Raw genomic sequence first — 24,572 nt, 5'->3', positions numbered from 1 at the left:
GGCATGGACATCTCTCTCAGGAGTGTGGCCTCTTACTAGATTCTGTTGGCTTCTCTAAATCTTGTTGTGCAACTGATGCCTCCTCGTGTACTGGTCCTTCAAAAGTATGATCTTTCAGTGTTTGTTCTCCAGCTTCCTTTCTGTGTGCATCTCCGCTAGTTGTGAATCTTTTAGCGGGGAGAGGTCTTTGAATATTTGTTGTGCAGCAGGACTCGTTGGAGGGGAGAGCTGTTGGTGTTGTTCTTGCATAGTAGGGCTTTGTAGTTTTTCTTGGAGAGCCTCTTGGTATGCCTTGATCTCTGATCCCATAGCCGCTTCCAATTGTTGAGATTATGTGGTGACATCCACTAGTAGTTCTCTCATCCTTTTGTCAGTCTTCTTCTTTCGATCTTCCTTGATTGACTTTATGAGCTGTTCTGTCTCCATTAACACTGCTCGTCCTTCATCCACCCTTCCAGTAGCTTCGGTAGGTTGACTGGGGATTAGGGCTAGTGACAGGTTTTCCTCTAGTTCATCTTTTACTAGCCATTGTTCCACATGGTTAAGTATTTGTGTTAACAGGTATGGGTTGCTGACCTTAGACTGATGTGCCTTGATAATTTTCCATTTCTTTGTGCATAAAAAAGGCCCAATCGTCCTCCTTTTCTTCATGTGCTTTGGCAATTCTATTAAGGCTGACCCTGTTTTACCTGTTAACTTGTTTGATTTGCATCATCAAAGACATTGCCCTGCAAGCTTTCTCTGTGGGGGCTACATCCTTGATGTTCTCGTACTCTACCCCATTGGAGTTATAAGAATCTCTCTTTAGCATCTCCTTGATGGGCATTGTATCTATTGTGTGTCTGTGGGCCCTGACTACTCGCAAGGAGCTATAAGGCGTCTCCTGATAAGGTCTTCTGTTATGAGCAGTTCTTTCGTGGTACCATCTGCCTTTGTAAGTTTTCCTCTCTTTGTCTGCTTGTCATATGTACGGAGATATTCTACATAGAGGTCTGTGTCGATCCCTCTAGTAACACTGTAGCCATTCTACCGAGGTTGACTTTTTTCAGCTTATCCTTTACTTTTGCATCTTCCAAACAGATGGAGACATTCCTTACTATGGCACTGTAGAGTGATTTTCCCATGTGGTGTAATGACATGTCTTTTGATGAGAGTTCCTTGGAAGGACTGGGTGTAAGGGCCCAAGAAGTTGCTGCTCAGCTTGCTGCTGCTGGCACTCTGGGACTACTGGCTTGTGTTGGAGGTGGTTGCTCTCGGGACTCAGATTCTGACATAGACATCTGTACAAGCTTATATTGTCAGTCGAATGACTGGTGGAAGCCACTCCCCTTTTTTCTTTTTGTGAATTAGTGGTAGTATGTTAGTGAAAGATTCATGAGGGCCTTCCTATATAGTAAAATGTGTGAAAGGTTCCCATGAAGTTGCAAGCTCGGGGACGTGAAGTTCTGGGACGTGAAGTTCTCCCGTGAAGGTCTGGGATGTGAAGTACTCCCGTGAAGTTCTGGGACGTGAAGTTCTCTCGTGAAGTTCTAGGAGGTAAAGTTCTCCCATGAAGTTGCAGACCTGGGGACGTGAAGCTCTCCCATGAAGTTGCAGACCTGGGGATGTGAAGTTCTCCCGTGAAGTTTTGGGACGTGAAGTTCTCCCGTGAAGTTTTGGGACGTGAAGGTCTCCTATGAAGGTCTCTCGTGAAGTTCTGGGACATGAAGTTCTCCCGTGAAGTTGCAGACCTGGGGACGTGAAGTTCTCCCGTGAATATCTGGGACGTGAAGGTCTCCCGTGAAGTTGCAGACTTTTACATATTTTTCATGACAATGAAGCTAGTTTTTATTTGTGTTCGATACCTTATGTTTTCATGCAGTTTTTTCGTGGAAGGTGGATATCTTACGTTTTCATTTGTTTATCAGTCCATGAATTGGCACAATCAAAAGAGACATACTATAAACACCCGTCCCAAAAAACTTTATACATTTAAAAGAAACAACAATGAAAACAAAGATCCAAAAAGAAGGAAAGGAAGGGTATAGCTCCCACCTTGAGAAGTCGGGAAGGCGATGTCAGGAGAGAAAGGAGTCAAAAGCGCATAAGGAATCGATGAAAGAGAACGCGTAATCACAAGTGAAAGTGACAAAATCAAGAAAACAATCGCTTTTATAGCATAGCCCATCGGACAGGGCGGCTACATTAAATGATCAATCCACGTGTCATTTTGTGATTGGTTTTGCATTTTTACCGTTTCACGACGTGAACTTCTTGTACTTTTTTACGACGTGAAACGCTAAAAATAGTTCACGTCGTGAAACAGTTTGGGGTTCTTCATGGTGTGAAACATAAAAAATAGTTCACGTTGTGAAACATTTTGGGTACTTCACGACATGAAGTATTTTTGTGCTGTTTCGTGAAGTTTATAAAATCGAATTTTTGTGCTCAAACACACCCGCATGAACATGATGATGCATTGATTTTCCTTTTCTTTTAATTTTACCATGGAAACCAAAGGTTTTCTCTGGTATTTTTAGGCATTGTTTGATGAAATTTTTTTACTTCTAATTTGGGAGATTTTTAGTGTTCCTTCCATCCAATTAAATATTTTTGTTGCGGTGTTTGGTTGTGTATTGCTTATACTGGGGGCACCCTTGTTTTTTCCTTCACAGATATTGTTCAATTCTTTATTTACTGTGGGTATTGTTGTTGCTTGAGTCATTCTCAACTTAGGTTGCTGAATTTGCTTCCTTCTCCACACAAGTGCAGGTGGGGGGTTTGTCCTTTTGGGGAGCTGAAAGCTCTTACCTTCTTTTGTATATTGATCCAAACCTGTTGTGGCGTCTGTCATCGATTTTCTTTTAGGTAGACATATTGTTGTATTGCCTTGATAGTAGCCTTGTGCTCGCAGAGGTTCTTTCGGATCCACTGTTGACAGCAGCAGTCATGAGGCTTCTGCAAGTTCTTGACCTTCTGCCACTTTGTAGGTGGTGTCAATGATTAACTTTTGAACTGGGTTCTCTTATGAGAACGTTCATCATTCATTGGTTCCTTCCTCTCAGGTTGACCCTTTGGGTGAATCTTGGGTACCCATTTGTATGTACTCTTATACATTGGGCTTTGTGTAGGCAATTTGAACACGATGGGTGTAGCTTGGTGTAGCTTCTGGTTTCTGAAGTACCGCCTTCTGCAGCAATTTGTTTGCCATGATTTGCCAAGGTCCATATAATGGTATGGACAATACTTTTATACCGATGGTTATTAGCGATGTTCTATCTTTCCATTGGATATTGCACTTGTTGGCACAGATCCAGGATCGTCCTAAGATCATTTCCTCTTCCATTGTACCTGTAGGCATTACAAACACCTTTCCAACCAAGGGATTATTATTGATGGAAATGTTAACATTTAAATACCCAACGGCCTTTGTGGTTGTTAAGTGCACACTACGAACTTTTGCATCCGTGTGTTCCAGGTTTGGTTTGCCTAAGGCTATCCAAGTATCATATGAGATTAAGTTGTAGCTCGATCTCGTATCTATCAATGCAACAGCTGTTGCAATGCCCTTGTGAGTCCTAACTTGAGTCTTGCTGGTTCAATGTTTAGATCCTCTTCGTCCACCAGGGTTATGGATGCCATATTGACATGAATCAGGTCCTTCTGCATTTTAGCTTTTGCTTGCCTAGCTTTAGCCTCGTCTTGCGTTTGCTAGATCTTTTCTTTTGCTAATTGCTTCTATTTTTTTAAGAGGTATTCTTGGAAGAGTATCTCCTAGGTTAATGGTCCAAAGTATTTTTTTAGTTTACTCCCATTGACATAGCCCTCCATTTGAATGCCTTCTATCGTCTCTATTTGGACAGACCCTTGAGGTGTGATTTCTGATACACGCAGAATGGTCCCAGACCGTAGTATTTTAGTTTCTTTTTCCTGGCGCTTCCCACACCATACATGAGGACAAGGTCCCCTGTTTTTAATACTTTTTGCTTGAGGTTTCTATCAAACCAAAGTTTTCTACGCACCTTTTCAACCATGAGTCCATGTGATGTTATTAACCGGGTTTCATCCAATTTTTCCAAGTCAATTAGCCTTTCAGCTAATGCATTTTCAGTTAGACGTTCTTATATAGCAATTCTTAGCTAGGGACTAAGTATTCCATGGGCATAACCGCTTTAACACCATAAGCTAGACGAAAAGGAGTATATCCTATTGCCACCTTATAGGATGTGCGATAGGCCCAAAGAGCTACTGTAAGCTTATGCTCCCAATTTGTTCGACTTGCTTCCACAGTTTTCGTTAGGATGGTACACAAAATCTTACTGGTACTTTCTGTCTGACCATTTTCTTGAGGGTAGTATGGTGACGATTTACGATGGATTACCAAGAATCCTGCAAGTAATTGATTAATCACCTCATTAATGAAATGTGAGCTGTGGTCACTCACCAATTCCAATGGGCATCTGAATCGTGATATGATTTGCTCATATACAAATTTCACAGTTGTTCGTGCATCTTTCTTTGAAGTTCTGGCCTCTGCCCACTTAGTGAAATAATCAGTGGCTATGATTATGTAGCGAGCTTGTGATGGATGAGCCGCCGGACTTATAGGCCCCACAAAATCTATTCCCCATTTCTCAAATGGTTGCCTGGGGGTTAGTGGCATCTTGTGTCTTTTTTGTGGGATCGCAAAACGTTGGCATTCCTCGCATCTTTTGGCGAACTCATTGGCGTCCCCGAATAATATGGGCCACCAGAGTCCACCAGCTTGGAGCACCTTTCGGGCTGTAATTTCTCTGGCAAAATGCCTGCTTGCTATCTTGAAATGAGACTCTTCTAGTATGGTCATGAATTCATCCTCCCTTATGCATCGTCTGAGCACATTGTCTTTGCCTAGTCTATACAACTCACCGGCAAAATCAATTGATATGGTGCTGCAAGCTTGATAAGCCCTCATATCTTATCCTTATTTAAGGGTACGTTCTGAGGGAATCCATAAGCCAAATACTCTGAAATATCTTCGCTCCACTCTGATACCATATCTAATTTGAATAGACAAGCATCAAGGAGGTCATCGTCGCTCGACACACCAGTTACTGGTTCTCCATTTGGAACTCTGGACAGGTGGTCGACCAACACATATTGTTTTCCCTTCCTTACTGACAGTAAAGTCCTTAAAAGCTGTGCACATCAATCTTTGAAAGGTTGCTGAGGCATTTGTAAGACCGAATGGCATGACCTTGTAAGCGAATGTTCCCCACATGGTATTGAAGGCAGTCTTATGTTGGTCTTCTGGTGCTATGGACACCTAATTATACCCTAAAAACCCATCCAAGAAGCTGTATGCTTCCTTTCTAGCCACTCTTTCCAGGACATGTTCGGTATACAGTAATGGGTAATAGTCCCTTCGAATGGATGCATTTACTTTCTTAAGATCGACACATACTCTCAATTTTCCATTCTTTTTAGGCACTATCACAATGGGTGATAACCAATCCGTAAGTTCGATCTCATAGATAAAGTTAGCAGCAATGAGCTTATCAATTTCCCCCTTTACAAATGCTGCATACTTTGGATTCATTTTGGTATGGTTTCTACCTGGTAGGCCGTGATCCTTCCATAATTGGAATCGTATGTTGTACCACCTCGGGCGGTACCCCCTTCATTTCCTTATAGCTCCAAGAAAAACAATCGTTGTATTCCTTGAGAAGAGCAATAAGCTCTACTTCTTCTACAGAGGTCAATCCTTTGGCAATATATACGGGCCTTGCTTCTTCCCTTGATTCCGCAATATCAACCTCCTTGACTTCTGCCAAGCCATCTTATGATGTTGACAGTTCTTCCTCTTTTACCCTAGTGGCTGTTAACTGGACCACTCTTCGATCATCAATTGTATAGTTCTTAAAATGGTTAGCACTGAGAGTACATCCGTTTTCTCCTCATTGTTTCGTTTTGTTTTGTCCATGATTTTCTTGGCCTCACGTTCTGCCTCTGCCAAGGCTTTGTTGTGTTTTCTCCATCTTGTTTTTGTAAGTTTGGGTGTATCAGTTTCCTTAAGGGTAATTTTCTCTAGATTCCTCCCTTCCAACGATATTTTACTCAACTCTTCACCCCAATTCTTAGAGAATTCATTATGTACCCTTGTAGCCTTAAGGTATCTCAACCATTGGGTATCCGCTGGTTTACTTCTTCGTAGCAATGTGTTTTGTAGGGCTAGATACCGTTTTTGTTTCCGCCATCACCTGATGCGCTGATTACTGGTTGTTAACCTATGACGGACATTGAGACGTACTATGTTTTACGTCATGTAATTAGTTTAACTATTCTGAGTCATGGGCCGGGCTTGTCGGCACCATATGCAAAGGATAAAGGGATTGGGTGATCGCCGATGAGAGGCGCACCTTGAATATCAATAGGATAAGGTTTAGGATCGGCCGGCCATGTATGGGCGCCCATGTGTGAACAACCAAGTCACCTATAAGAGTCAAATGTAACCCTAAAGTTACCCTAATTCTCATGTGTTGAATACAAGAGTGCTCTTGCCTTATCTCCTTGGTTCCCTTCTCCTGCGTGTGAGAGAGAGAGAGAGAGAGAGAGAGAGAGAGAGAGAGAGAGTGAGAGCGATCGAGCACTGTGTAGCGGCACGGCGGCGGCGAGGCGGTAGAGCGGCGCGACGGCGGCTCCTCCTTCACATCTGCGATGCGGGAATCCTTCACGACGGTGGTTTGAGCGGTGAGTGACACACCCTTGCATTCTGTTTGAGCTTGCTTTCTTGGTTGTATGCTTGCAGCCATTCGTGGCTCGTATACGGTGTTCGACAAGTCCCCAGCTACGACCTGTGCGGCAAAAGCGCACATTTTTGGCGCCGCTGCTGGGGAGATGCCTTGCACCAAGCTCCAGTTTGCAGCTCGGTCTGCTGCATGAAGTGAAATTTACAATGTAGGAAAGGCGACTGTGTGTTTGTTGTTGAGGTGTTTTCATGTTCTGCAATATGTTTCTGCAATTTGTCTTCTGCATTTCTGTTTCGTTTGTTATTTTTTCGTGCGTTCTGTTCTCTGGTTTTCTACGTGTGAGAGGGGATTTCTGAATCCCCAGGCCTGCGTTGTGGCAAAGTCTGAACCCTAGAAAGAAACCCTGGAAAATTAATTTAAAAAAAATAAAAAAATAAAAAAAATATTTTTTTTAAAAGAAAGAAAGAAAAAAACCAAACGTGTGAAGAGGAAAGCTTTTTTATTTGGAGAAAAATTTTTGAAAAGAAAAACCCCCAATTGACCCCAACCTCGGCCTTGATCTCAGTCTTTTGATATATATATATAGGAGAGTGAGCCTCCATAGCTTTCTTTCAAGTGAGAGCTTATGGGAAGTTGTGTCCTATATGTAGCCCACTCCCCAAGGAGTAAAGTGAGCATGTGGGATAAAGCCCTCACCCTTTCCTCCACAAGCAAATAGGCTTTCGCCCCTTCTCCCACAAGGAAACAGACTGTTTTGAGTACTACAGGAGCTCTGGATAGCCGCGAATACAGTGTTGTAAAGCACACTAGGATCCTTTGAATGATACGCTCGTTTCGAGCTATCACACGTCCTAGTCCAGGTTCAACCATAAGTAAGGGGGTCAAAAACGGGTTAAAAACAATCTAAAAACAAGTAAAAACGGGGTGCAAAATACCCAAGAAACCACTTGTGTGGGCTTCAAAGGTAGTCACCAATGCCCGTAGGGTACCCACGTCACATGCATCTACGCTCTGGTCGGGTACTAGAGCCTGAGCCACTAGAAAGCATTTCAGTTTATGCAGGCTCACACCATCCCTCCACGTTGGCATCTTGGCCTTCGGCTGGAACCCAAGGGAGTGCAACCCAAGATCCACGAATAGTGGATAGTGACTCGTCCTCTGACTCAGAAGCCATGGAAGGGCACCCTACCAAGAACCCTGAGGAGACAAGCCAAAACATGCCAGTTTGGGCCCCACAACCCGGATCTGGCATGTTTAGTCGTCTAATAGAGACCTTTAGTAGAGCTACATGCTCTGAATATGTGACAAGCGAAGTAAATGAAGAAGGAGGGGTAGTAGATTCGCCATTCACATCTTATGTAGACCCTACCCTCCCAAAGAGTGTCCATGTGGATATTTTACCCAGCCCTACTGAGCTACCACCTTCCGATGCTCTTCTGAAAGTAGAGGTCCTTAGAAGCCAATCCATATAAGAAGTGACATTGCGTCCACTTCAAGAGAACCGTTTGGCACACCAAGTCTGGATGGGATATTTCTCAATGAAAATTGGAAATATGATCTACACACAGAGACTCTAACTGACCTATACACGGGTTACACATACCATGTAGGTTGGTTAGAAGTCCTACGATCTACATCTAGTGCCACTAATCTAGAGGAGCAACAACAAATGATATGTGAGGTTATTCATAGAATTATCCAAATTGAGAGGCAAAATAGGGGAGTGAACTTAGGTTCCATTGGCTCTATGAGATTTTTGGATACAGACAAGGCCAAACAACCAACCCTATCACAATTGGAGACTCCCTCGGTGAGTCCCATAGACCCTTCATATGTTGTTTCGCCTGGAGTCTCAATGCAGGTTGAGCCCACGAGCAGTAACTTTAGCTTTCCAACCTTGGCTCAACTTTCCATTAGGGAATCCACAAAGCCTATCCCAATGATGAGCATGACGAAAGGCACACCTGTTACCACTGTAGTTAGTACGACACCGCTACCTAGTGGAACAGTACCTACAATAGTGCGTACCAGTGCCTATCGACCATATGTACCTATCGCTACTCATGCTCATGTAGCTCCTATGCCTCTTAGTATGCCAATGGCATATGCTCCATGACCACCTTATCATAACCATTATCCAAGAGGAGCTAGGCCTAGTCACATATCATATCCTACGTCATTTGCCAACATACCCAGACCAATGCCAACTCCTATCAACCAGGCTACCCCAGAAGTGCCTCCACCAACTATGCCTGCTCACCTAGGTGATCTTGCAACGTTTGCTCAGACGATCGGACGATCTATTGCGGAAAACATGCGGGGCATGCCTGAGAGAGAACCTAGAAGCAAGGCAGTACAAGTGGCTAAGCTCACTCAGAACTTCAATGGTAAACGAGGATGTTAGGAAGCACATTGAAGTCTTCGAACACGTGTGTGATTCCTTGGAAGAGCACAATGAGCTGCATAAGTGTAAAGCCTTAGGCTTAACCTTGAGTGGGAAGGCCGGAGATTGGTATCGAACCTTAAGGGTTGAAGAGCGCACTCACTACCCCACTCTCAAGAGATTGTTCTTGAAAGAATACATACGTGAGGGTGTGCTTTGGAGAGTAGCATCTCAACTCCAAAAAGCTGAACGCGAGGAAGAGAAGTCAGTGAGAGACTTTATAAGTCGATTGAAGCATCTAAATTCTCGTTGCACTCCCGACGATGAGCGCTTCAATAATAACCAACTGGTCACTAGATTCATCCGAGGATTGCGCCACGAGGACATATACAATGGCCTAGTCATTAGAGGTCTTACAACGTGGGAAGCAGTCACTACCAATGCAATCCAGTTAGAAGACAACTTGATGATTGCAGGTAAAAATTCCATAATCGAGCTTATGTGGTCCAAGCCACATTGGCTAAGGATTCTGCATTCTAGTTGTATAACAGTTCCACCACAACTTGGGCGCCCAAAACTTACTAACTAGGCCTTGGGTGGCCAATGTCTCATAATGTACAACCTTTATAGTGTCTTTACCTAACACTTATTAATGTCCTCAATTGAGGATCATGGTGTTAGATTAACATATATATACAACTATATGGGTACACATATGTTGATTGGGATGGTGGTGATAGGAGATCTACAAGCCACTTTATGTTTTCTTTTGGGAGTGCTGCTATGAGTTGGAGTAGTAAGAAATAGTAGACATTTTCCTTATCGAGTACAGTTAGAGTACAGGCATTGCTATGGTAGCTTATGAGATAGGGTTTCAGAAGTTACTTAATTATATGGGTGAGTCATTTATTGTGACAACATGAATAGCATATAGCTGGGTGAGTCATTTATTGTGACAACACCAATAACATAATATACCATGCTAGGATGAAGCACATTGAGGTGCATTATCACTTCGTTAGGGGAGAAGGATTCGATGTGATGTAGACAACACATAGGATCATGTGGCTGACATCTTCACATTAAGGCACTTGTTACACAGAGAAGATCCACAAGTTTAGAAGCTTACTTGGAGTACAATGTGTGGAGTTAAGCTTAAGGGAGAGTGTTGAGATATCAAGCTCAACTAGTGCTGTGCAGACATGATGACCACCTGGGTGATAACTTCCACACTTATGTCACTATCACGGTTGGTGCTGTGACAACCATATTTAGATTATTAGAGTATGGCATAGTTATAGAGCTAGCTCATATTGTCAGGTTTACACTATGGACAGACCATTATACGTTATAGTAGGAGAGTACTTTTCCTTATAGTATGTACTCTTATCTCTTTAGTTTATGGTTGTAGAGAAGAGAAGAAGATAGAAGAAAATTCAACCATCCAACTCTCTCTCTCTCTCTCTCTCTCTCGTGTCTTGCTCTCTCTTGTGTATGTGTGTGTGTTTGCTTGCAAGAAGCTCTCTCTTTCCCCCGCATTCTCTTTAAAACTTGACTATTGTGGAACTATTCTCAAGACATCTTAGTGTTTGACTATTGTGGAACTATTCTCAAGACATCTTAGTGGTTGACTATTGTGGAACTATCCTCAAGACATCTTAGTATGAGGGATAATGACATAGGTGGAGAGAAACTTCATTATTGTGGAACTATTCTCAAGACATCATAGTATAAGGGATAATGACATAGTTGCAGAGAAACTTCATTATTGTGGAACTATTCCCAAGACATCTTATGACATAGTTGCAGACAAACTTCATTATTGTGGAACTATTCTCAAGACATCATAGAGATTGGATTTAGAGCTTTCAAAGTGTTACATTTTTTATGTTAGACATTTCAAAGTGTTACATCTTTGATGTTAGAGCTTTCAAAGTGTAAGTGGTTCAAGAATCATGTAGTTGACTCAACCAAATTAAAGCAAGATTCGAGGGACATATACAACATTGTGGACATGTTTGTACTTGGTATAAGATTGAGATGAAAAGTTTAAAGGAAGGTCTTATAGATATTTTGTGTGATTTTTCTTTCTAGGTTCTTGACCAAAGAGATCCCAATACAAAGGTGGTATGTAATATGAGTCGCTCCTCAATCCAGGCATATATTTCAACATCTAGAAGTTAAAGAGAAAAAAGATGAAATGGAATCAATAAATAATCAATATGAGAAATATGATGACCAAGAAGTATTAAAACAAATCCATTCAAAGTTTGCAAAATGCACCACAAATTCAAATGACGTCAATATGCCATAATGATGTTGCTAATGCATCTATCTCATCTTCAAGTATTCAAGTAGTGGAATAGGACTTTACATTGATATAGGAGACATTGAAATGCTGGACCTCGGAGATAGACCAATATGGATTTGTATTGCAAGATAGGATTGATGGAGGTACTTGCAATGTTTTGGTTAATTTCTATTTTTTTAAAAATAGAAACTTAGTATTTGATAGTTTGTAACAATTATAGTGTGTTTTTTCATTGGATTACACCCTTTATGCTCTCTTTTTTTCTTCCGATGTCATTGTAAGCAACCCTATAAAAGACACTATAAGCATCACTTAGCGATGCTTATAGCATTTCTTAAAATAGCAGTGTATTATAAATCACCACAAATAAGCACTATTATGCATGCCTTTTACTGCAGTGAAAGGTGTGTTATACGCGAGTCTTGGATCTGACATGGTAATGAGATAGAATGAAGGTAAATGTTTCCTAAAATATTAAAGCAATGGCAAATTGTTGTTGTCATACCTGCTAGTTATGTCATGTATAAAAGAGGGTTCTCCAATCAAAACATATAAAGATTCATGATAGGTACTCTTAGGTACCTTAGCTTAAAAATGCTCATGTTCATGCCACTATCCATTGAGGAGAAGCTTGAAATTGTAGATTGGGATCACATATTTGATGATGAGAGAATTATAGCTTTCAAAATCTACGAAACCATATCACTAAGCCCATGTGGCAGTTATAGAGCTAGATATACAGCATATCATGAGCTATCTCATCAAAGAAATCAAAGAGATTGCATATCCTTTTGATATTCGGGAGATGTAAAGAAGGACTCTTGAAATTTTTTATGAAAAGAATTTTATTATGGCAAGTACTTATGGAAAAGAATCTTATTATCTCATGTAAAGGACTTTTGTGAGATTTTTATGAAAACGATTCGCCGTCTTTCACGGGCCTGACACCTCTCTCTCTCTCTTTTCGGCCTCCCCCTCTCTCTCTCTCCCCCGCTCTATCCACTTTGCATTCTTTAATGACATGTGTCAAAAGAGACTTCTGTCTCCTTTATATATAGTATAGAAGAACCTGATTATCTCATTTAAAGAAGGGCTCATGTGAGATTTTTTATGAAAAGAATCTTATTATGGGCAAGTACTTATGGAATTGATGTGACATTTGCACTATTACATAAACGCAATAAGGTAGTATCTTTATGGCATCTCACCATGCTTTCTTTTGGACGGTTGTCATGCCCAATAATTATTTGGGCAGCCAATTGTGTTAACAAATAAGGTAAAATATAACAACGAGCATTATCTTTGCTAGACCCCCTAAGTAATCAAGGCAAAGTGAAACTTAAGGCAAAGCTTAGATTTTCTTTGTAGATAGGTTAGCTTTTCTGTCACGTTTTGGCCATGTTGCATCAAGTACGTGCCCACTGGGGGAGCACTGCAACTGTAACTGTGGGTCGTTGGCTCTTTAGGTAGATAGTGGCGATGGCGACAAGCATCTCAGTTTAATCCACCCAACAACGTTGTCGCACTTAGTGCGCACTCCTCAATGCTGCACTAATCCTCGTATCCTGAAAACACTGCCGGAGATCAGTTTCACCCCGATTGTGCAACCAATGATCACATTGCCGGAGATCAGCTTTCTGGCAATCCCATGGGAGCCATCGACGGAAAGTCGTCGCAAACTCCTTCCTGTAGATGAAGACGATGGCTGAGGCACTAGTGCAAGGCAGTACTAGAAGTACGCACGCAGAAAAATTAACACTATCTCGGTTCCGTCTTCGACCAGGCACAAAGTGCTCGGCGCCATCAGCTATTTCAATAGCTGCTTCAGATCTGGTGTCGGAGACCGCGCTGGCTGGCTCATGTTTGACGGAACCTACAAATCATGGCGCATCCCAATGCAATCCACAGCATCAAGCAGCAGGCTAAGCTTCTGTCGGCGGACGTCGAGCTCTGTCCGGCCTCGCCCACCCATGAGGATCACCATCTTGGTTACAGCAGTATTGATAATTATGCTTCCGCCGTCGACCGCACCCACGATGGTTCCGTCGATCTCAGAGGCAGACCTGTCGTCAAGACTCGTTCCGGCGGTTGCAAGGCCTCTTCCTTCATCATAGGTAATGCAACACTCTCTAATTAAATGCAACATCATAGGTAATGCAACACTCTCTAATTAAATGCTATTACACATACATCATGAAGCTCTTAAACTCGCAATGTAACGTTATTTTCTCTGATCCATGTGTGCCAGATTAACCTTAAGTTTTAATCCAAGATATGCAGTAATAGCATTCAACTTAACGTATGCAATATTATGTCAATTAATTTCTCATGTGGCATGGTTTTCAGGGGTTGAGCTAAGTGAAAGGCTGGCGTACTATGGGATCCAATCAAACTTATTTGTGTACTTAACAACGCTGCTTCGCGAGCGTGTGCCGGAGGCCTTAAAAAACACAACCAATTGGACGGGCGTTACGTTGGTGGTGCCTGTGATTGGGGGCTTCTTTGCCGACGCCTACTGGGGCAGATACTGGACAATCGCCATCGTCTCTGTGGTGTATGTCGTGGTAAGCTCTCTTCATGCAGAGAACATCAGCTTCTGCACAAACCTTTGCAAACGAGCTTAGCGTAACACTTCTCTCTCTGTCTTCAGGGCATGCTGTTCCTCACACTCTCGGTGTCCGTCCCGTCTCTCAAGCCACCTCCCTGCAATGCCGCCGCGGCTGCGGCGGCCGCTGCAGCTTGCCCCAAGGCGTCTTCAGGGCAGATTGGCTTCTTCTACTTCTCTCTGTACTTGATATCGTTGGGGACCGGCGGCATAAAGCCCTGCCTGGAGGCGTTCGGGGCGGATCAGTTCGGCGACGAGGATGCGGCGGAGCGCAAGCGGAAGAGCTCCTTCTTCAACTGGTGGTACTTTGCGCTGTGTTCGGGGGGTCTCTTTGCAGTCACAGTGTTGATATGGGTAGAAGACAACGTGAGCTGGGGGGTGGGCTTCGGCATACCCACGGTGTTCATGGTGGTGGGCTGCGTCCTCTTCTTCGTTGGCACGCCGCTCTACCGCCACAAGCTCCCCGGAGGCAGCCCACTCACGCAAATCGCTCAAGTGCTTGTCGCATCTCTCCGCAATTGCAATGTGAAGGTGCCCAGTGATGCCAGCTTGCTCCACGAAATCTATAGAGACCCTTCCATACCAGCTGCGAGGAGGCAACTTCTACACACGGAGAACCTCAAGTATGTGTGTGTGTGTGTCTCTCTCACTGTATATAATACCTTAGAATCTTGCTTGATTAAGCAAGAATTTTGCTAGGTTAAGCTTTGACAATTTCGCTTGATTAAGCTATGATGCGAACTAGAACTGAATCCCCATTTGTAGGTTTCTGGACAAAGCCGCGGTCCATGCGAATCCAATCGTGGGCGGACATCTGGATAATTCTGGGCAACCAAGCGCGTGGAAGCTGTGCACCGTGACGCAGGTAGAGGAGGTGAAGCAAGTGGTAAAGGTTGTACCGGTATGGCTCACCACCTTCGCATATGGTGTGGTGTTTGCGCAGTCGTACACCCTCTTCACCAGCCAAGTGAAGACCATGGACCGCTCCATAGGCACCTTCCACATTCCGCCCGGCTCCTTCCAGGCCTTCATGACCATCACGGTGCTACTGCTGCTGCCCGTCTACGACAGAGTGCTAGTTCCGGCGGCCAGAAAGCTGACGGGCAACGAGCGGGGCATCAGCCTGCTGCAGAGGATAGGCGTGGGGCTGTTCTGCTCCTTCCTCTGCATGGTGGCCGCCGCCCTGACGGAGGCGAGGAGGCTGCGAGTGGCCGCTCGCAGCGGCGTACTGGACAAACCCAAGGCAGTTCTTCCGATGTCGGCGTTCTGGGTACTACCGCAATACATCCTACTGGGCGTAGCGGATGTGTTCACGCTAGTAGGCGAGCAAGAGTTCTTCTACGATCAGGTAATGTAATGCAAGTGCACGTTAATGATTGCATAACATGCAACGACGTAATTGGGCATATCTGCCCGCTATGACGATTGTAGGTGCCGGACAGTATGAGGAGTCTGGGCATGGCGCTGTATTTGAGCGCCAACGGAATGGGAAGCTTCATCAGCAGCCTGCTGGTGACGGCCATCAGCTCAGTCTCCGGAAGAACGCCATGGATTCTAACTAACGTCAACCGCTCGCGCATCGACCTCTTCTACTGGCTTCTTGCCGTGCTAAGCGTCCTCAATCTGCTGGCCTTCGTGCTGGTGGCCTTCTTCTACGACTACAAGAGAGTTAAGAGCCCCCTTGTCATCCAAGACGAGCCCTACACCATTGATCAAACGACAGGGTTGAGCCAAAAGGACAGCCTTCAACGCTACCAGAACCGGCCCTCCAATGCCAGTAGCACTTGATCTCAACCTTCCATTGCCAGTAGCACTAGATCTTAGCCCTCCAATGCCAAGTTATAGCACCTCTCCCCATTTGCTGCACAGTGCTCCTTTTTGCAGCATTAATCAACCTTTAATCGTTGTATTAATTTAATTATCCTCTTGTACAAACAACCTTTAATCGTTGTATTAATTTAATTATCCTCTTGTACAAAGCTCACCTCCAGGCTGCATATCAAACCCTAATTGGTTTTCCACTCCTCTGGCAGCACTTTCCCTTCAATGGAGCATATTTATAATCACATGCCCTTCACCTACATATATAAATTAAGCAAAAGTTAAGCCTTTCAAAAAGCTAGCACGATTTTTAGTGGTAGAGACGTAGAGTCTACTACTAATGGCAAAAGAAAAGAGTAATTTTTAGTTACAGCTTTATTAGCTTTATTCTGTTCACAGGAAAGTAGATTTGTTGAGATCTTGTCATCACAAGCAAAGACACTAGCTACTACTTTAGGCTTGAATTCTTAATTCAAAGTTAAAGCACACAGTGTGGGCCCCAATGTTGTTCCTCTATTGCTCACACCAAACCGCGGTTTAATGGAAAATCTTCATTACTGACCCTCAAAAATAAAGAGAAGGTTTTCATAATCTGCAAATTTTAAGGATGTTGACAAATTTTATAAGGATATAATATTTCACAAATTTAGAAATTGAATAGTTCTCTTCAGGAGCTATTTTTGGTGATCCTTTTAATAAAGAAATCCCTTAGCCCTTAGCATTATTCGAAACACTTTCTATGTATATTAGAAAAATAACATAGATCGTGTTATATCATTCAAAAGATTGAGTGGCTAGCATTCATTATTATGTATTGTTTGTTTATTGAGGGGTATTGTATTTATGATGGTTCTCTATTTAGGTTCCCACATATACCTCTATTAATTGGACCCCTACCTAATGACCATTTCTACTATTATAGTTTACAAATGATTCTTTTAGGGGCACATTCATATGATTTATATGATAAAAATTATGATGTAGCACATCTATGATCTACCCTTATCTCAAACAAAAGGGTCGGCAAACCTTTGCATGGAAAAGTAAAGAGGTTGTTGGGTTCACAAGACTATTGCATGGGGAAAAAGAAAAGGAGAGAGAGAGAGAGAGAGAGAGAGAGAGAGAGAGAGAGAGAGCGAGGAGGAGGATAGCTAGACAGTACATGTAAAAGAGGTAAATCCAAGTTTACACAAGGGCTCACCACTCAAGGAGAAGGTGGCCAAACATTACATAGAAAGAGATCATGGTTAGATTCACATGACTAGGTAAGCCAAGGGTCAAAACGGTAAGAAAAGGGATTTTGCATGGCACCAAAAAGTGCTAAGGGCTAAGAGGGTATGCACAAGTAGTGAAGGATCACATTTGAATTGTGTACTTTACATGGTCCAAGGAAAATACATAAACAAAAACTGCCAAAAGCAACTTTCTCTAGTGCACTCATTGCTAGATTTTACAAACCACCATTTCCAAAATAAATAGTAAAGTATACGCTACAACATAAAGCAAGCATAGACGCACAAGTTACGGGGGTGTCTAGCGTCTATAAACGCATCTAGTTCCTTTGAAACTAAATGCTCTTATAGACGCAAATATAGATGCGATTTTAAAACCCACTTATAGACGCAGTCTACAGACTGCAACAATTTCCTATGCAGTTGTAATTGTGGACCTTGCAAAGAAAAACAAAATCTTCAATCCCCAAAAATATCATTTGTTGAACTATGTGCACAAGATTTTGATAATATGCAGATTTTTTGGTGCATTTATATACAAATGAATCTCCAGAAAGCATATTTGCAAGGAAAGAGAGAAAAAATAGGTATAAATCGAGTAATGTGGTGAAAGGGATGGATACATGCAAAGGCTTAGGTATATCAAGTAATGCCATGAAAAACAATCCAAAGGACAATGATTCAATCCCCACATCCATCAAAGCTAAGCTTTATAAAAAAAATCTTGAACCTTCATGGTTGGATACATGTAAAGGCTCGGGCATATCAAGTAATTCCATGAAAAGCAGTCCAAAGGTGAATGATTAAGTAATGCCACGAAAAACAACATATCACAATAAATCTATACATGTAATCTCAAAAAGGCATGAATCTTTACACATGTAATCTCAAAAACATAATAGCAACATATCACAATAAATCTATATCAGGCTATCTATGTCTCATTTGTCTAATTGTAGTTTCGATAATAAACATATTGACTGATCTATATCAAGCTATCTATGTCTCATTTGGAATGCAATGGACTGATGTGGAGGATACATAAATAAGGTGATTTTCGAGACTCGCGTGCATTGTGAGTCTTGTCAATTCGAAGTGCACAAATCCATCTCATATTATCCATGTCTCGTTTTGCTAATTACAGTTATGAATTACTAATAAAACAATCAATCAACAATCACCAATAACAAACAACCAAAAGGAAGAGCATAGCCATGGCCCATAATAAAAGTACAATGAATGAACTAGAGTTCAACCTCATCTTCAATGAGGTCAACCCTTGCTAAAGTATCTATCTCAATGTCCATGCCTATATCCAAATCTATAAAGAGATCAATCCCACTACTAGAATCATCACTATGAGAGATAATATCATCTCCAATCGCACGATCATCATCTCCAATGGCACGCTATCTCCCTCCATAATTGAGTTGACATCTCGTGGGGTTCACCTCAAAAAAATGTTAGTGTACCACGTGAGTTCAACAGGAGGGGTTTTTTAATTAGATACATTGAGAAAAATTAACACGATTACATTAACATGAGGAATTTTTTAATTCAAATTTTAAAAAAATCATTTAGTTCATAAGTAAAGAGGGGTTGTTTTATTGGTGGAAATTTTTTAGTTAAGGGGTTTTTTAAATACCTCTTGAATGCATGTGATACCTAGGGTTTTCTAGTAGTGCAACCCCCGAGGTTGACATGCTCCTCCATATGCTCAATGTGGGTGAATGTACTATAAATGGCTCTTCAATGTGGTTAGATTGGGATTAATTTCCACCATCTCTTATTGTCAAGTATTGGTTGATACACAACCTATTCATGCACAAAGATACATCATATAAAAAAATTACATGGCTTGTGAGAATTGACCGTGGGAATGTCTCCTCCACCAAACAAACCACCTCCACCGCCATGACCCTTGCATAGTCAAGTGTACATGGATTGATTTCCTTTGAGCTCACATATCTACAATGCGAAACAATAAACAATTCATTTTGAGGAAAATGCGTGTAGAAAATTGGCTACTATGAGGGTTTGGGGTACAAACCTCACAAGCTCCCCCATCTTATAAATCATCTCTCGCACTTTGTGGGATACACAATTGGAAATGCTTGAAGGAAGAATAAACTATAAACATTTATACACCATGATTAGATACATCATGATTGAACAAGTTAAATATGTACAACTTCAATGTTTCACTTACTTGAAGCATCTTGTGCTAATCGTGGGACTTCAAGCCATATAATTTCTCAACACCTCTCTTCTTTGTCTTTGTGAAGGCACCTTTTAAACACCTCATGCACCCCGTTGGAGTATGGAATGTAATAATGGCATTTTTCACCAACTTCTCCTCCTCCTTTGTCAATATCCAAGGTGCTCGAGGTAGAATTGTCTTCCTATTTGGTCCCTCTCGTGGCCAAGCTCTTTGCATCCTCTCTATGCTTTGTAGATCCTCTCTTACAAGCAAGGAGTCTCGTGTTCCTCTCAGGTGCTCCCAAATGTTAGAGGCAACATTCTTGAAGATGTGTATTGGATTAAGAAGATGGTTGATTTTGACATGAGCTCTGCAAATAGATTTGTACTTGAACATGTGTTGGATGTGAGAAATGATGGGAAAATGTCGCAACACCTTACGCGGCACATGTAGATCTTTAAAGTCCTCTAGATATCTTGGCTCACCACATAAATAGGACACTCTTGAGCTGCCGCATATATCCCATAGAAGAGAACACAATCATTGTTGATACAAGTATGGATGCGAGTATAATCCAAGCCTCCAAGAGATGTCACAAAGCGCCTTGCTCGGTCTCTTGAGGTTGGCAATCTATTCTCCTTTGGAAGCATATTTGACAAAAGCCTATCGACAAAATAATAAAATACATTAATATAAAAAATAATTTCTTCTTATATATCTATAATGGAAGTAGACAATTTATGAAAGTAGAAAACTCGCTTGAGAAGTGCATTCAAACTTGCATTGCTCCATCCATAGATTGTTTTTACAAGTTGAGCAACTCGAGAGAAGCGCATAGAATGGAATATGTGCATCTCTCAAAAAGTGGGGTCGAAGCTGCATTATAAAGGTGGTCATTTTCCATGGCTTTTTCATTTTTACTATGCTCATTGGAAAATAGAGCACGTACCATATCTTCTAAAACCTCTTCCTCCACTATCTCATGAGTCATGAGCAAAGGGTGGTGGGCTTGTATCTCCACCATCATTCCAATCCTCCATCACTTCTACGTTTTGTGAAGCCTCTGCCATTTCTGTACGACGCTTGGCCTCTTGATGCCACCTATGAGTTAACATAGAAGGGTGCGATGCATTATCCTACACACAAGTATTTTAATGTGAGTCTCCATTGAATACTAATTCTTAATTAAATTCTTACAATATAAGCAAAGTACATACTTACCATTGACCACCCGGTCGGTTCCCATTTTCCATACATTGAAATGTGATTCATCGTAATGCTACGTTGTCGTCACATACATCCTCAACAATGATCACACATACTTTTTATTTTTTGTTGCAACCAACGATCCCGATTTTGAACACGAAGGGACTCATCATCACTAGAAGAACTGATTGATGAAGACATCCTGCATATTCAAACAAGAAAAAATAATTTTCATCTTTCTATGTGTGTGTAAATAACAATTTGTTTCGTGTTTATAGACTCCCTTTTAGACGCACTTTTAGACGCTAAAATAGACGTGCACTGTGTGACGAAAAAGACCGAAAATTAAACCCGAAAGCATTTTGAAAGTATGCAAAAAGGGCAAAACACAGTTCTTGCGAAAACCTTCCCGCACTATTTCTAATCCTCTCTCATCCTCTCAAGCTTATAACCCTCTTTGTCCCTCTCAAGCTTCATCACCAGGCTGCAAATCTGCTTTACAAAGGACTGCTCACTTTTTTTTGGCTATTTTACATATTTTTATATACTTGACCACAAAAATCACAAATAACTAAGGTAGGCCTCTTTTTACACTCATTTTATTTAAGGTGGTGGTTATTGCATTGTCTATGTATTATTTCCTGGGGTCATTTGACTTAAAGAGCTGGGGCTGGTTGTTTAATTTTTTTAAATTTTCTTGGTTTGTTTATTTTTTTTTGTTTTGGATAATGAGGATTCCCAGGGTTAATTGACTTAAAGAGCCAGGAAGTCTTCATTTAATAATATTTGATTATTTTTTGTGTTTTGAGGAATGAGATGATTCCGCCCGGGGGGGTCAATTGACTTAAAGAGCCGAGAAGTCTTCATTTCATAAATTTTTTAATATTTTCTTTGTTTGTATAGATGTGGCATGGGTCCTCGTTCTCTTGTCCCATAGACCCACAGGTTGAGGCTCTCATCGAGTCTCAACAATGGTTTGCTAGGGAGGTAGAGGGTATCTTTGGCTATACTCCCACTCCCGATGAGCAGTTGGCAGCCTATGCAAAACAGGCACCCCTTTACCATCAGGTCCGCCCACATCCCAACAGAGACCCTTGCCAGGCACTTCACCCTTGCCGGGCACTTCACATGCCTTTACATTCACCCCTCATCCGTCTCAGCCCCAATTAGTGCTACAGCATCTCCTACACCTCCACCTTCAGGAGATGTGACACCTCACAGTTATCATGGCTCTCATGAGAGTGATAGTCGTCATCGTTAGGGAGGGTAGTTGTGGGAGATAGTGGTAGTCGTACCTCATGTCGCACTAGCACTCAGAGTGGAGGCAGAGGAGATAGAGGATGCCTAGGGCAGTGCTTTAGGGGTGGGGATAGTTCTTCAGAGTCACCACCACATCATGGTGATATATCATATTATGATATCACAGATGTGGGTGGCATAGTTGATGACTCTCGTGGGAAGGAGGTGGTAAACTACTTGCGCCAAGTAGTTTTTGCACACTATAAAGACTGCTTTATACATTTTAAGCAGCAAAGGGAGATCCTAGTGGGGGATGATTGCATTAAAGCTGTCCATAGGAAGTATCCTAATCCTCACGACCATTTAAGGTTTAACAGTAGATGGGCCCGACACAAAATCAAAGACATACTTAAGAATAGGAGGTCTCTAGTAAGGAGACATGCAACGGAGGATAAAGCCCGAATAGATGCCGGTCAAAATGGACATGGTAAGCCATCTACTACTCATAAGGGCAAGTGGAAGAAAGCCAAGAAGGAGCTCTTAGAAGGAGTAATGAACCAACAACAAAGAGAAGCGCGGAGAATACAAATGATGCGATATGGATTATCGCACTTCGGATCTAGAGGTCGTGTATCATGGGAGGCCAAGTTTGTATGTATAGTGCAACTTCATGTCTTTTCTTTGTATACTCTCTATTTGAGTTGTGTTATAATTGTTGCAATGTTTGTCTTGTGATGTAGCGTGAGATTGTGGGTAGAGATCCTACCCCAGCAGAGAGTGGCCACCACAGTAGAGGAGATACATGGGATTACCTTCATGATAAAGGGATCATCTCCGACGAGCAATACAATTGAGTAAGGAGAACACCGATGCAGGTAATACTTTTTATTTTTATTTACAGAACATGTTTCGACCTTTATAATACTTTCTATTTTTATTTTTATATATTTTCACTTTGTGTGTGCACAAGGTGGACAAGGAGGAGGACAAGAAGACTCGGAGAGTGATGACTCCTCCGAGTAGTCGCCCGCTAGTTTTTCTTCATGTATAGTTTTGGTTTATGCAACTATGTTTCTTTTTCAAGCCTCATGTGGCTACCATCATGTATGGACAACTTCTTGGATATAAGATGAAATTTTTCATCTTCTTTATGTATCTATGTTTTTATTCAAACCTTATGTGGCTATGATCATGTATGGACAAATTTTTGGATATAAAATGTAATTTCTCATCTTCTTTAATCAATATTTGAAGTGTGTTCACAAATCTTTTTGTGCATATCTATCTTTAATTTAAGTTTTTATGTTGATATCTTTGCTGATCTTGATTCGTCTATGTACAAGTAAGCAAAACCTTAAACCAGAGAGCTGCCTATGCAGAAAATGCAGTTGTACATCTGCACAGGCAGCTCTCTGCTTTCTAGGAAAAAAATTTAATTCTAGAGCGCGTCTATTATGCAATATAGATGCGCTTATAGACAAGCTTATAGCTTCTATTATAGACACGCTTATAGCTTCTATTATAGACGCGTGTTGGTAGACGCGATTTTAAACACGCTTATAAATGCGCCCCCATAACATTTTAAATCACGTTGTCAAAACGCATCTATAAATGCACCTACGGTCGCTTTTCCTTGTAGTGATAACCACATCTAAGTACAAATTCCACTAAACATATATGGCGAAAGGAAATTTATCATTTCTTCTTAATTACACATGCAAAGTTTTCAAGAAGAACATTAGTATTCCTTTCTTAATCATGCAAAATTAATAGTTAAAATTAACCCATTTTTCAATGAAATGGTGAACTTTAAAGGGTTTGAGTTTGAGAAACAAAATCACTATCATCTTCTCACCTAATCATGCAAAATAAATACCTCAACTATCATCATAGCCATTCTCAATGTGGTGGAGGCCATGGGCTCATGGACATGTTCATATGTTGGGCTTTGGTGGTCCGATAGTAAATACCCAAAGGTCATGCTGAAATTTCTTCAAAATGCAATGTCAAATGCTTATCTTGAGTCAATACATGCTATTTGACATTGGTAAGATCATTTGTGGTCAAGCTTGATGCATTGGATTGGGACAATATTGACTACGCGCAAGTAGTGCAAAAAAAAGCTTAATTTAGTCACAAACGGTGTGGGATATTTTGAAGGGATTTGGAGTATTGGATAGAACTAATTAAGATCTTTCTAACAAGCATTAGAACTCTTGAATTGAAATTTGCAAAGGTGGTGAACTTTGGCATTTTTCACTGTATTATTTTTTGGGACAGATTGTACAAAACCTTAAATGTGTCAGGCTGATGGAAAAGTGATCATATAGCATGAAATTATATATCAAGAGCTTTCCAACAAGCCCAAGCATGCCTAGTTTGCAAACCATTTGGTTGGTCAACTCAAAGCGATTGACTTTTTCATTGGTCAACTTTGGTCAACAAGAATAGTTGACTTTTTAAAGCTGCTTTCACACATCCTTAATATACTCATCAAGAGCATTCCAATGACCCAAAGATCACACAAATTGGAGTTCATTTAAGTGGTGTAGTAGAAAATGGATGTGCGACACAAATCTCAAAATAGAGAGGTATAGCTCACATCCAAAGTAGGATCCAGGGTGGCATACACATTCTTCTCTCCATTGCAGATGCGGCAAACTCAAGCTCATAAAATTTGGAGTCCGTTTGGGCAAAATACGGCCTATTTGATGTTGTGGCAGTTTTTAATCGCATAGAGCAGAGTGGTGGGTTAAAGGAAATGCACAAGTATGATTGGGATTGGCTGAATTTGGCATATTATGTTGTGCAACACTTTGTGACCATCCAAGAGCAAAAGTTCTTTAGAGATCAATGCATGGTATTCTC

At 41.5% G+C, this 24,572-nt stretch overlaps 1 protein-coding gene across 1 annotated transcript; it reads left to right on the top strand.

The window, feature by feature from the left end:
- The first annotated feature begins 12,747 nt into the window (after positions 1-12,747).
- Positions 12,748-15,985, top strand: LOC147608101 (protein NRT1/ PTR FAMILY 8.3-like). Its single transcript, XM_086790178.1, has 5 exons — positions 12,748-13,515; positions 13,748-13,965; positions 14,052-14,629; positions 14,772-15,354; positions 15,438-15,985. Exons 1-5 carry the CDS (start codon positions 13,284-13,286, stop codon positions 15,792-15,794), a joined length of 1,968 nt encoding a protein of 655 aa, XP_086646304.1. The 5' UTR covers positions 12,748-13,283; the 3' UTR covers positions 15,795-15,985.
- Positions 15,986-24,572: the final 8,587 nt, after the last annotated feature.

Source organism: Cibotium barometz, chromosome 54, assembly GCF_041138505.1.
Source record: "Cibotium barometz isolate CiBa-2024 chromosome 54, ASM4113850v1, whole genome shotgun sequence".
Lineage (NCBI taxonomy): Eukaryota > Viridiplantae > Streptophyta > Polypodiopsida > Cyatheales > Cibotiaceae > Cibotium > Cibotium barometz.
This window is presented reverse-complemented; position numbering and strand designations above follow the sequence as displayed.